The sequence below is a fragment of the Heliangelus exortis genome, chromosome 20, assembly GCF_036169615.1.
Source record: "Heliangelus exortis chromosome 20, bHelExo1.hap1, whole genome shotgun sequence".
Classification (NCBI taxonomy): domain Eukaryota; kingdom Metazoa; phylum Chordata; class Aves; order Apodiformes; family Trochilidae; genus Heliangelus; species Heliangelus exortis.
Genome location: NC_092441.1, coordinates 4,126,584 through 4,140,308, shown reverse-complemented (window position 1 = coordinate 4,140,308; position 13,725 = coordinate 4,126,584). Strand labels below are relative to the sequence as shown.

The window sequence follows — 13,725 nt, the reverse complement described above, 5'->3', positions numbered from 1 at the left end:
ATAGATTTTTGCCTCAGCCAAACAGCAATACCTGCTTGTTGAAGAAGCAGGTGGGGTTTGTATCAGATGTGTCAGACCTCTGTGAAGTCCTGCTCTGAAAAAGAACTTTTAAAAAAATGAAACAAACCTGATAGTTTCCTTCAGAAAGAGCTAGAATGGGGAAAAAGATTTGCTTTTAGAAATTGTCTTGAAAATTTGCAATTCCGACAGTTTCCAGCCTGCAGCTTTTTAAGAGTTCAGAATTACCAATTAAAGTTTGGCAAAGTTTGCAGATAGCTACAAATGAAAATCTCTGAGCAGCATTGCCAGGTGAGTCCAGCAGTGGTGACCATTTGCACAGCTGCTGTATGAGAAACTTGGTAAGGCAGTGCCTGGGAGATGAGGCTGCTGAATTCCAGTCTGTTGGCAGGTGATGCTGTTCCAGAACTATTATGCTGAAGAGCTGATTTTATGGAGAAGTAAAGGTTATCATCCCAGCTGACAACTGCCATTTACTTCTGTCCTTGGTGGAAGTGTTATGAGGAGCTTCTTCCTTGTTGTAACAATGCTGAGGTGAAAACAGCAATTGCAGTGACACAGATCAGAGTTCCTCAAAAACTTCATCAATACACAGTGTGTCTGAGGCACAGCAGCTCTTTGTGAATAGATGTTAGTGTGATGTGTTGAGCTTCTCAATAATTTCCCAGCTGAGGAGTGTTGTTAGAGAAATTTGATCTATTTCTAGGATGAGTATTCCTATCTTCATGAACTTCATCCTTTAATAGTGTGCCAGGCTTGACTTGCCCTAATTTCTGTTAATGTGAACTAGATAAATGAATTGCAGGTTATAAATGGATCTCATCAAAACAGGAGAAACAAAAGAGCATACATCTGAAAGGCTGGCAGGCTTCCTCTTCCACTAATTGCTTTTGGAGGGAAGGGGCATGCAAATAATGCTTGCACCATCCACCAAAGGAACACTGTTTCATCTCTTGTTTACAGCTTACTAGTGTAGTATTACATGAAGAGGAATCTGTCTCCAAAAATGCAGGGCATGGCATGGTTAAGAGGCTCGAGGTAGGCTTAAAAGAAACCTACAAGGCAATATTGTTGAGCTGCTGGAGAACATCAACTGGGAGCTCCTGTCCCATGGCTCAGCTTTCACTTGAAGATACAAGTGAAAAACTTGACCTGATCTGCACAGTGTCAGCAGATTGGATCAGTGCTTTGTACTGCAGGGCCTTGTTTCTGCTTTGTTAGTTACACATCAGGCAGCTCTGGGGCTTCAAAAGTGGAGTGTGCATTTCCTATAAGGAGAACTTTGCTTCTAGCAGCATGTATGTGAATTTACTGGCTGGTCTGTTTGAATGCCTTCCTGAGGTAGGAGCTGAGCAAACCTCTGTGAAGTCCCTGCCTCTGCAAGATAGAGCAGTGCATGACTGGACTGGGGGCAGGAAAATCAGTGTGCACCCTCTGCAACAAACTTCCTCCCTTGTGTCAGATGTCATGGGCTCAAAACTGCTCTGCCACCTGCTTTCCTGTAGTGCCTGGTTGTGCTGGTGTGGTTACCTGTAGGCTTTCTCTGAGGTCACAGTGTCCTGCCATTTCCTACCTGTGAAGTACTCCTCTGGTGGTAAAGCAGCCTTTCCCTGGGGGCTGTATCTCGTTACAAGCCACGTTTTCTCATGATGGAAGGAAGAGTGGGAACCCAACCTCTGTCAGGTCACATCAGTGGCTTTGGGGACTCTGGCATGCAATGAGCTGAATTTTTTTCTGATGACACAAAAGAGAGTGGCTGGAACTTACAGGATGTGGGAGAGGGTTTATGGGGAGTACTGGGAGACTGGAACAGAGCGACAGTGCCTGTCTTTACATGTTCCTCACTGTCCCATGCATTTTGGAGTTGTCTGCATAGTTTCTGCATTCAGAGCAGAAGTCCCAAAAGCAGTGGTCTTCACCGTGTGGGAATGATGACCGAGATGTGCTCTCCAAAGTAAAATGCTTTGTGTTGATCCAAATGTGATGTCTCACAAGCAGCTCGTTTGTAGATTCTCATGATCTTGCCTTTCAAGGCACTATGGCAAACACACATCAGATGTTTAGCACTTCAGTTTTTATCACAAAGTAGGTTAAAACTTCAAATGAGGGGACAGGCTGTAAAGGTAGAAGATTGCATGTGAGGTGAGGTGCTATCTAAGTCACCCTTCGAGACATTTTGACCTCTTGTTACAGGTCAGGTCCTCACAACCCTTCTGCAGCATCTGACCTCTCAACATACTCTACCGCCTCTCTGATCAGTAATGAAGAACAGTTTGAAGACTATGGGGAAGGAGATGATGTGGATTTTACTCCCAGTAGCCCATGCCCTGATGATGAGACCAGAACCAACGCCTACTCTGACCTTGGCTCATCTGTGTCTTCCAGGTTGCTCCTTATTCATTAACAATTTTTCAGTTCTGCTGAGCATGGGTGACCATACCAGAGTTTGCACTGGTTACATAGACTCCCCTTCAAAGCAAAATGTTATCAGTGCATTTTCTGCCCTCCAGTTAACAGATGACATTTAATAAGAGCTATAACAAATGTGTTTTTCTGACAGCTTCTGTTGGGTTCTGTTGAAATAACTGGGCTTTTAGAGATTCCTTACTATTGCAGACAGTAGATTTTCCAGTTAGGGGCTAGAGTTGGAAGTTCTCTGCTGCAAACTGAAAGCCACCTTAGTGCTGTGCGCCAGCCCTCGTGCAGTGGAGAGGTGACCTGGAAGAGAACTTGTTCTCTTTAGTGTTCTGATACTACAAAATCCTTAGCACTAACCTGTAAGGTGAAGTGCTGTATAGGGACAGGGTTTTGTTTGACTTTGAATGTCTTGGAGAACATAAGGAAGTAGTTGCTGTCTGTTAGGAGCTGGAAATGCCACCACAGTCCATCAGTTTCCCAGGTGTCACAGTTGTCCCTGTAGCTCTTACATCCTCTGACCAAGTCACTTGCTGATTTTAAAATCCTTACCCAAGCAAGGGGATGGGTGAGCAGGGTTGAGGAAGAGCTGAGCATGAAGATGCTTTAGGATTTTTCTGCTTGGATCAATATTACATGAAGGTCTTGTGCTTCATGGCTAACACAGGACAAGCTCACTGCATCTCTCTGGTCTGCATGCAACCCCTGTGTGCTACCCTCTGTTTCAAGTGTTCCTGCAATCCAGCCTTGCCACCTCTGTCATGCATGCAGAGCCAGCATCTCTCTCCACTGTTCCTTCATGATGGCTTGTGTCCTTCATACCCTTTTCCTCAGGTTTATGCAGCCCTTTCTGTTCCCATTTCTGGGGGTCTGTGCACTTCATGGTGTGATTACTCCTTTTGTTTGGGTTTATTTTCTTTTTATCATGCCAAGAGCAACTGTTGCCTCCTCTTCAGACCTATGTCCACATCACCCTTCCTCCTCATTCTAGGGTTCCTTTCATACTGCCATCTGAGGGGGGAGGGTTTGTGTGACTTCCTCCTCCCAGACCACTGTTTTTCATCTTCCTGTCTTTCTCTTGGAGGAAAGACTCTTCAAGTTGCATGCCAGGCACTGGTGGGAAGATGGGCAAAATGAGAGGGAGCACATGCTAATGTAGCTGCTTTTGCATTGTGCATCACAGGGACAGTGTTTACCTTGTGCTATTCTTCCAGTCACCCAAAATGATTCTTTCCAGTGACACCCAAACCAGTTCCTCTGTACAGCCTCAACTCAGAAAAGTAGAGTTGCCTTAAGACTAGAATTCACTACAGAGATCTCAAGTTAGACAAACTGCAGTTAGAGGTGGTTCCTCAAGTCCCTTGTCTGTGATTCTGACACACAGTCAAGAGGAAAACCTGGTGTGGGTTGGTTACTATAGCCAGTAACATCTCTCATTTCCTGCAAACAGTGCTGGCCAAACACCTCGAAAAGTGAGGCATGTTTATAACAGCGAGTTGCTGGATGTTTACTGCTCACAGTGCTGCAAAAAGATAAATCTACTCAACGATTTGGAAGCAAGGCTGAAAAACTTGAAAGCAAACAGGTAAGCAGCCTATTGCACTGCTTTTAGCAACACCACCTCGAAATGGGACCAGCTAGTAGCAGGTGGAGGGGCAGGAAGAGCTTTTTCTTTCCCTTTATCCCATTCTGTCTTGCACACACATTGTTTTTACAAAACAGAAATTCAGACCTTGATATCTAGCCTGAACTAAAATGCTGTTCTGCATTAGCTAATAAATATTTTTATGACTTCAGGTGCAGATGGCATTAAAAAACTCCAATATTTTAACCAATGAGCTCTTTGATTGCAGAGTCAGAGTAGTATTGCCATGATTTTTTCCAAGGAAGTCAGGTCTGCTGTGCTGCTTAGTGCAGATCTGCAGTTAGCCACTGTTTTCTCTCTCCATGTGGGAAGGAGTGATCTAGCAGGTCCTTAGCTGTGGCAAATAACCTTACATACCCCTCTCCTAAATCTATTGGTTAGCAGAGATATTTCCTTCCTGTGGAATTTTTGTTTTATTTTGTTATTATAAAAGGAGCTTGGAAAAATGATCAGTCTTATAGCAGAAGTGACTTCTGGGGTTCTATTGAAATGGCAACTTTTTCCTTACATTTCTGTCTCTCTCCTCCACCCCCTTCTAAACTTTGCTGAGCACTTGGAGTGAATCCAGTGCTTCCTACAGTCAGGTAGGGTTTCTGAAGGAAATCACTTTGTGGTCTTCTAGCTCCCCCTAGAAACTGGATGTAAATCCTTTCTGTCTGCATAAATCTTGACACACACACACAGCAGTGCTGCTTCTCTTGATGACACAGCAGCATAGCACTGAATGTGAAGGATGTTCCTGCCTTAGCAAGGAGTCTAACACCCAGACTATGACTGACAAGGTCTTTGGGAATTTTATAAGTGAGGCTGTATGTACCTGGCTGAAAAGGTGCAATGCTCTGACAAAGAGGTGTGTGTCTGTGTGCACACAGAGATGCAAAATCCTCTTTATCGAAAAATGCAGCTGGATATTTTGGTTTGGTTCTAGTGCTGTTCTCTGGAGTCTGGTTCTTCATTAAGGTAATAGTAGTTTCTGGCTGCAAAAGGGAACTGTAAAAACAGAAGGCATCTCAGTTCCTGGAGTAGGATAAACTAACTGTTTATAAAATCATCTAAAAATTTGGAATACAGAATAAATGTCCATCACTAACTCAGTGTCCCTTTGTGGTGTTTCTAATGTTAGTTTCTCTCTGATTTACACTGACAAATCTTTGCTAAAAATAACAGTATTTGCAAATTGATTTATTAATTATCACAGTAATTTGCAACTGCACTCATCTTCACATTGTTGGTAACTGCAGCATTTGATTAAATTATCTGTGAATATGATTCACAGAATCATGGTGTTACTTTACTAAAAAAGTCAGTATTATGTTTCATTGTGCAATTCAGATGGAGTTTAAATTGAGTGAACTCAACACTGACCAAATAAGTGTTTAATCTCTGTATTTCTTCCTTCTGTATCCTTTTAGCCCTAACAGGAAAATATCAAGCACAGCATTTGGAAGGTAAGAGCCTTCAACTTTTTTATGAACACATGTGGAATCAGGTGTAACAATTCCATAAGTGGAGGTGGAAAGTAAGTTTAGGAATACAAAAATGTGCCAAGACAAGTTTTCAAGGGAAGGGGCCTGTACTTAGACAGGGATATTACAAAATATAAAATCCACTGCTAGTCTTGGTGCAGTCCCCTGAACTGGAAAGAGCTCATTAAGAACATATGTAGATTCTTCCTTGTCTGCCAACTTAATTCCTTTATACTGCTATTGCTTTTTTCACCCTCATAATGTTCATCTTTTTGTTGTTGCTAAAAGGTAAAGGAAAGCAAGAGCATCCTTTAAAAGTTAAAAAGTTAACTTCCTTTGACTGAATGAACCAGCCCTTGGCTGGGGACACCTATAAGTTTCAAGAGCATTGTAGATAACCTCCAGTGTTAGGTATTCTAACATTATTCTGTAGTGGGAACTGCTTGGTTTTTTTTTTCTTCTGCTTTTTAAAATAAGATCTTAATATTTTTAGATTAATTGTGCCAGTCAGGATGCAATGGTGACCCTATTTGCCTTAGTAGACATTTAAAATACAACTCAGTACATAGTGTGAGCAAGGCTAAATAATTTTTGAACTATCTTAATGCTGGTGGCAAATCCTATCAAAAGGAAGAAAGAACTCAAACTCTAGAACTAATGTCATTGCTTGTGCTTAGCATGACTTCATTTAGCTACCAGTCACTTGTAAGACCTTTGCTTAAACAGTCGTATTTGTCACTGAAATGATTTTAACACAGATTTTAACACTGGATTTTCAAAGTATAAAGCCAGGCTATGAAACAGTGACCAGACTCTTTCTCTTTCATGCTTATCAAACAAAATAATTCTCCTGATCTTTCAGACAACTCTTCCACAACAGTAACTTCAGCAGCAGTAATGGCAGCACAGAAGACCTGTTCAGAGACAGTATAGACTCCTGTGATAATGACATAACTGAAAAGGTGAGAAGCTGTGTGCATTGTGCTTAATGTACCCAACAAGGTCCTGCATCACCTGACAGAGCTCTCTTGCTCACAGTTACCAGTGGTCTGAAGTAGCTCTTTCAAAATGTCCCTGATATTCCATTACTATTATGACTTTGCTTTGGAAAAATGCAAGAGCTGTGCAAGTACAGATTGAGATATTAGTAACACCTGTGTATCTGCACTGATCACCTTCAAGGGAGAGGCAGGGGCTGTGAAACTCAGAATTCTACAGCTTAATTTTGCCACTGTCCTTACAGAGAAGATGCTCTCTTTAAAAAAGCCAACACAGCTAAATGTCTATTAGGAACAGTTGAAGGGCTGTATGAAGAGAGGTTTAAACTCTGTTATTTTCCACTTCCCCTTCCAGGTAACTTACCTAGAAAAAAAGGTGACAGAACTGGAGAATGATAGCCTGACAAATGGTGACCTGAAGAGCAAGCTGAAACAAGAGAACACACAACTAGTTCACAGGTAATAAAGCACAGAGCCAGTTTTCTTTATCATGTCAGAGCAGAGCTAGCACAAAATTGGACAGAGGGAAGGAACATCTGTACCTGTACATCAGGAACAAGTCTTCTGCCTTAGTGCTCACAGGCAAAATATGATAAGGCTCCATGGGAGAAGTCCAAATGGAATAGATTCAGCTGCCTTGCTGAACTTTCAGCAAGCAGAGGCCTTCCAGGCAAGTTACTAACTAAGATGTTACTAACTTCTATAGAGCAAACTCTTCTATCTAAGAGATGTTACCACTGGATTTTTTTTCTTGCACATATCAAGAGCAGAAGGTTGGGTCATAGTACCAACTTCTTGAGATTGAGAATGAAAGAATAGTAGACAAACTGATACTATTTAATTCTACATTTGTGGGAAAGATTAAATGCCAAGACAGATATTGAGAGGGTAAATGCCAAAAGAGATGGAGAGGTAGAAGGAAATAAGGAGTAGGAAGAAAAAGAGAGGAAATGAAGTTGCACACTTCTAAAAGTTTTTGTGAAGCTGTTGCTGAAATGAGATCTGGTTTCCTTAGAGTCCACGAACTGGAAGAACTATTGAAAGACCAAGAGACATCAGCAGAACAGACTCTGGAAGAAGAGATAAAAAGACATAGAGAAGCATATAGCAAGTATGAAAAAGAGAAAGGCACTGAAATCGAACTGCTAAATACGAGGTAACAGACATCTTGATGCCACCAACAGAGTACAAATTCTTCTTTTTTTCATCTTTACTTTGCATGTAAACATAGGCCATTCACAACCAGACAGTGCACAGATGGTTACAGGTCAGTAGAGTAGCTGTGCAGTTGTATGTCTAATGCCCAAAAGCTGGAGGATAGTTTACATTAATGCTTTAATCTGTGTGGCCTGTGTAGACAGCATTGCATGGATATTTGGCATGGACTCAAGGAGGAAATCGTGACCATCTGTGGCAAACACTTGTGCCTGCATTTGTTTCTTCCTACTTTGTTCTTTTTAGACACCTGTAGTTAGGTATATAAGTATATAAGAATATAAGAAACTGAGGTTAGCATTTTGGGGCTTAGCATTTGCAGACAAAAAGGCACCAAACAACTTACGAAAAAACATGCTGAGATTAGAAATACTTTCTTATTTGGTCTTTCTGTCAAGTGCAAGTGAAATGGCTGTTTGTAGCATGCCAGTTTGCACGTTTGCATTCTTGAATAAGCATTTATTGTGAGATTTTTGTCATTGACACAGGGTTCAGCAACTGGAAGAAGAAAATGGAGATCTGAAAAGCACTGTCACACGACTGAAATCACAAACAGAGAGATTAGATGAGGTAATAAAACTCCTGAGTGCTTGAACAATTTAACAGCAGATTTGCTGTGAAATTCTTACAGATCTGTCTAAAAGCAAATTCATATAGTGATTGTCCCAGTTTCTTTAGCTTGCCTTTCCCAAACAAAACTAGTGATGGAACTGGAACAGTGGTCACCTTTAGTGGCAGGAATGCCCTGAGACACGTGCCAGAGTCTGACCAGCTGTGTCCATAGATGTGTGAAGTAGAACTGCAGAGGGCTCGTGCACTTGGAAGCTGGTGATGGAATTCCCTTTTATTCTAGGAAAGGCAACGCATGTCAGACAGGTTGGAGGACACCAGCCTGAGACTGAAGGATGAGATGGATTTGTACAAGAGAATGATGGACAAGCTACGACAGAACAGACTGGAGTTTAACAAGGAGAGGGAAGCCACACAAGAGGTAGGTGTGAAGAGGGATATAGGCCAGGCAGTCTCATCTCATCTGCACGGAATCCCGTTTCCTTTACTAAGTTTGCAAAGGGAATCACACCTCAGACGTGAAGCTTCCAGCTCTGAAGTGGTTTAAGTAACCTGTGCAGGAATGTCCAACCTCAGCCAGGCTTAGACAGTGCTTGTTTCAGAGTAAAGGTGCAGCTTAGAGCTGGCTGCTGCCTGGGAGGGTCAGTTGTGCAGGGCTGGAGACTCATGGCCTGCTTCCATGCCCACAGCTCATTGAAGACCTACGGAAGGAACTGGAGCACTTGCAGCTGTACAAGCTGGAATGTGAGCGTCCTGGGCGTGGGAGAAGTTCTTCATCCAGCCTGAGTGAATTCAATGCCAAAACCAGAGAGGTGGAAATGGAGCATGAAATAAAACGACTGAAGCAGGTGAGCAGGGAAGGGTCTCCTGGTACATCTGAAATGTACAGGACTGTTTTGAAAAGATGTCTGGAGCTCCAACCCCTAGCACACTGCATTCATATCTGGTCCTCCTTCCCACACACACAAGGACAAGACCAACTTTGCATCTGTCTAGGATTTCTTTGCAAAGATGATGTAAACTGTGCACAAAGGAAATACCTGTGATTCCTCTCACTGGTGGTAAGAGAGCTGCTGTTAGCTTTGCAGCTTGTCACCCAAGCTACCTATGATTTTTTTAAAATTATGTATTTTTTTTAATTAAACCTTGCAGAAAGAACTTAAAAGTAGTACCTTTTCATCCTTAAATAGGAGAATCAGAAACTGCGGGACCAAAATGATGATCTTAATGGACAGATCCTAAGTCTTAGTCTTTATGAAGCTAAAAATCTCTTTGCAACGCAAACAAAAGCCCAGTCACTGGCTGCTGAAATTGATTCTGCTTCAAGAGATGAGGTAATACTCTTTTTTAAATCAAGTACTACATCCCAAAGTATGTGCTTTTCAATGTAATTAACTGCCAAGGTTGAACTATCTGAAGTTGACAAAAGAACAGCAGAAAAATCTGCTTTGCCAGGAGTTAAGAATGCTTTAAATGTAACTGGTTTTGGATGCTACTTATAACACAACTCTTACATTTGTCTCTCAAAAAATTGGAATTATTAGAATCCCAATAAATTATTAAACAGTGGATTTATTTTAATATCTTGTATTTTACTGGGTATTGTGCTTTTATGACATTAATTTAATAAATTTCCATAGCTAGTTACTTTGATTTTTACTTTCTCTTCCAGATTTATTTCCAAGTTACTTCAGTAACAAGCTCCCAGTTAGATCTAAATTTGAGATTTGTATTCCCAGTAGCAAAGTTCTTGCAGAAAGTAGATGGTGTCCAAGGAATAATCTGGTCATGTTTTGCAAGTTACTATAAGAGACCCATTTGTGTGGGGGCTGATTTAAGCTGGTACAGCTTCCTTTATGCTACAGGGCTGACAGATCAGGCCAATGGCTGTGTAAGAGCCATCAGGGAAAAAGACAGGTTATTAATGAAAGAGATTAAAAGGAATTGTGTCTTCTGGACAGAACTTAACATTTTTTCTTCAAGAGGAGTCCTGAGAGAAACATCTCAACCTTCTCTGCACTTGACTGACCCTGTTAGCCTTAGCTCCTGGGCAGTCCCTTGAAGTGGAGCACATACCTGAGTGTCTTGCTGAACAGAGCACTGTGAAGACTGTTCAGTTGTTAATCTCTAAGTGTTCTCTTGCTGTCTTTGTTCAAGACAGAATCTTGTCCTTGTCCTACTGAATCTCATGGCTCTGGCTCATGCAATACCCAGCACACCCCTCTAAAAGCCCTGGCTTAGTAAACCTCAGTGACCTGCCTATGTGTTTCCTGTTCTTTTTTTCCTATATAATCAAAATGAATGTCAGGAAACTGCAGGTTCAGGATTGAACTTAAAACTGGACTCTCAAATCACATCAGCTTTAGAGGCATCTGAGGCTCTGACACGTGTGGGCAGCTTTGTCAGTTTGGCATTAAGTATGCAGTGTTTAAAAAGCAAGCAGTCTTCATCTTTGGTGAGTCTGAGGGACCTTTCACAGCTCAAAGGTCTAGTGCAACATGTCTTTAGAACACAGAATGTCCAGTGGGTTGTTCTTGAAGAGTGTGTAACTGTGCTGTTTTGGGGTTTTTGAGTAGTGTTGTTTGATTTGTTTTGGGGTTTTTTGAGAGAGTGCTAGTCACACCTGCATGAATTTTGTGCTTTTATGTAAACGAGTCAAAATATTTCAAGAGTAACTTTGAGATGTTGTGTTTCAGCTCATGGAAGCCCTTAAAGAACAGGAAGAGATCAATTTCAGGTTACGACAGTATATGGACAAGATAATTTTGGCAATCCTAGACCACAACCCATCTATCTTGGAAATAAAGAATTGAAGATAATATAAGAAGGAAAAGCAGCAACTGCCTGATATTTCTGCACATGTCACTGGATCTGAACAACACTCTGATACTGTAAATTAATCTATAAATATATATATATATATACACTAGGTGTGAGTGTGGGTGCCTGGGTGTGTTTCTATGATGTTTGGTACACTGTTGTCATTGAATTGGCTTGGTTAGACTTTTCCATGCACTTTCAATACCTGTGATAAGATGGACACTGTATATTAATGTAATAACAATATAACTAGATCGTGCTGTTTTAGATACTGGACAAAATGACTCTACCTCTAGTTGTAAAGGTGAAAAAGACAATGGAAACACATGGATGTGACCCTAACTTTAGGAGCAAGAATTCTTTTGTTCTTCCAGGAATTTGGGTACCACAAATGAATTACCTTACCCAGGTTCAGTTCCTGACTGGTGCTGACTGTGTAATTTCCTATTTGATTTAGTTTTGGTACTTAAACTTCACATAGTATAAAACAAACTTTAAGGCAAAGGAAAGACACAAAGTAAAAGGGAAAAAAGGAATATATTGCAGAATTGTTGCTATTTGTGAAAAAAACACCATCCACTTGTTTGCCACTGTCAGCACAAAGTGCTTTTTGTGTAAGATCACTTTGGAGCCTGCTTCAGGATGCTCTGGATGCTCTGAGCCAGCCTGCTCTTCAGCTTGTTTGCGCATGTGTATTTTTTATGTCAGGTTCCCTGTAGCATTGAAACTAAAAAGCTCTTCCAAATCTGTTCCCTGGTTTTCAGGGGTTTATCGTGGGACATTAAGATGAATTCTGGGATCCTGCCCCCTTCCCCTCACTCTTGATTTTAAAGATTTTACTTGCAGGAATGCATTCCAGTTCTTCCAAAATAAAGGAACGGAACAAAACCAACCAACCAAAATTGTGTGAGATCTCCCACTTTGTGGGGAGGAGGAGTAGCCCTTGAAGCTGTTCATTGAGTTGCTTTCCCACCCCAGACACTGCTGTCCTTTGAGATTTAAATTTTGTAGCCAAGCTGTGGAGAGGATTGGTTGGGTCCTAACACAGAGGTGGAGAAAAGTGTGGTGTGGAGTGACTTTTACCTATTGGGCAGTAAAAAGAAAAAGAGCTTTGTCTTGTAGAAGTTGCCAATCCAGATCAAGTACACACATGCTTCTCTGAAGCTCTCAACAGGGAACACATCCTGATCTAGATGAGCAGTTTTGTGGGTGCTTAACTTTAAATGTGTACTGTGACTGCTTACAGGAGTCAGTAGGACAGAACATAGTATTTAAAGTTGAGTGTATGCTTAAATCCTGCCTTAAATAGGGATGGACTTCAACATGTGCCTGTGTTCTCCTGAGTTGGATCCGTGTACTGCAGGGCTAGGACCTTTTTAATGAATAATGTCATTTCTATAAGTAGCTTATGGAATCTTTTGGATAGCTGAATGCAAAAAAAAAAAAAAAAGAAAAAAAAAAAATTATTCCATGCACTTTTTTTACAGCAAAAGTTACTTTTGATTCACACCCACTGTCACAGAAAAACTATGCCCAAGTATCTGGCTTTCCCCAGTGCAGGGAGATCTTTCCTCTATTGAATGCACTCCCCAGGAGAATGTTACAGTAGCAATGACTGTGCTTTTCTGTGTATTTCTTGCTGTTGGCAGTGTCTCACCCCTAGTATTCTCTTGATGTATCCTGGTGTGTATATGTGATGCATTTTTTTCCTGAATTTGAATACATAAAATATGTATTCAGCTATGGATGTAAATATATATATATATTTTTCTGCAATCTCTTGCCTTCAGTGATGTGTTACCAGAGTGATGGGAAGGGGGTAAAGTACTGAAATCAGGCTTTCTTGAAGGCAAGAAAATAAAATCAATTTGTTTCTATGTATCTGCATTAGGCAGCTGTAAAGTAACTGGGAAGCAAAAGAGACCAGAGCAGTAACTATGGCACACTGTACCCCAGTGCACAAAGGTGTCTACAGGACTTCAGTGATTTTGGAGAAATAGTACAGTCTGTTCAAACAGGGATGTCTCAGGGCTGGTTTCCTGAGGCTCTAAGGTAATCTGGCAGAATGGATTCAAAGACTACTCCTTTGACACCTGGGGATGGTGTAAAATGTCCTGTGCTAAATTGCAGCAGCAATTTTGTGGTGAAGCTTGTAGAGGAACAAGTGGAACACCAAGGACACCCCACACGTGTGCCCTACCTACCTGCTGCTGTCTCTGGATGTGCCACCCAGAAGGTAGGAGAGGAACAGTTAAGCCACCTTGGTGCTACATACAGCTTCTTGCCTGCAGGACTCTGCACCTGCACTTCAGAAGTGGTGTTTCCCCCTGCATGGTGCTGTCTTCAGGTTGTGCCAAGGACTTTGCTCTTTTTATAGGTCACAGAGAACTGTTGCAAATTGCCAGGTGGCTGTTGCTCACCTGCTGTGACAGGTTTGGGTGAGCCAGCAGCCCTGCTACTGGAGCTGTTTGGTAAGTTGCACTTGTGTCCTGCTCTTGTGCAGTGGATTTAAAAATGAGTGAAGCTGTTGCAGGTCACAGTGGTGGCTGAATGTTTTCCCCTAAATATTTTTAAGTAA

General features: G+C 41.6%; 1 protein-coding gene across 11 annotated transcripts in view; it reads left to right on the top strand.

Moving 5' to 3' along the window:
- RAB11FIP4 (RAB11 family interacting protein 4) overlaps window positions 1–12,923 on the top strand; it is a 93,801-nt gene extending 80,878 nt beyond the window's left edge. For 4 of the 11 annotated variants that reach the window (XM_071763887.1, XM_071763894.1, XM_071763892.1 and 1 more), the window contains 11 exons: window positions 2,212–2,403; window positions 3,884–4,018; window positions 5,491–5,526; window positions 6,407–6,506; window positions 6,898–7,001; window positions 7,558–7,698; window positions 8,246–8,327; window positions 8,611–8,748; window positions 9,017–9,175; window positions 9,518–9,661; window positions 11,024–12,923. In XM_071763887.1, the coding sequence (XP_071619988.1) occupies window positions 2,212–2,403; window positions 3,884–4,018; window positions 5,491–5,526; window positions 6,407–6,506; window positions 6,898–7,001; window positions 7,558–7,698; window positions 8,246–8,327; window positions 8,611–8,748; window positions 9,017–9,175; window positions 9,518–9,661; window positions 11,024–11,140 (1,348 nt within the window). In that variant the 3' untranslated portion in view covers window positions 11,141–12,923. Of the gene's footprint in view, window positions 1–2,211; window positions 2,404–3,883; window positions 4,019–5,490; window positions 5,527–6,406; window positions 6,507–6,897; window positions 7,002–7,557; window positions 7,699–8,245; window positions 8,328–8,610; window positions 8,749–9,016; window positions 9,176–9,517; window positions 9,662–9,999; window positions 10,443–11,023 lie in introns of those variants that run through there. The other 7 variants (XM_071763889.1, XM_071763890.1, XM_071763884.1 and 4 more) reach the window with 6 other exon arrangements.
- Window positions 12,924–13,725: the final 802 nt, after the last annotated feature.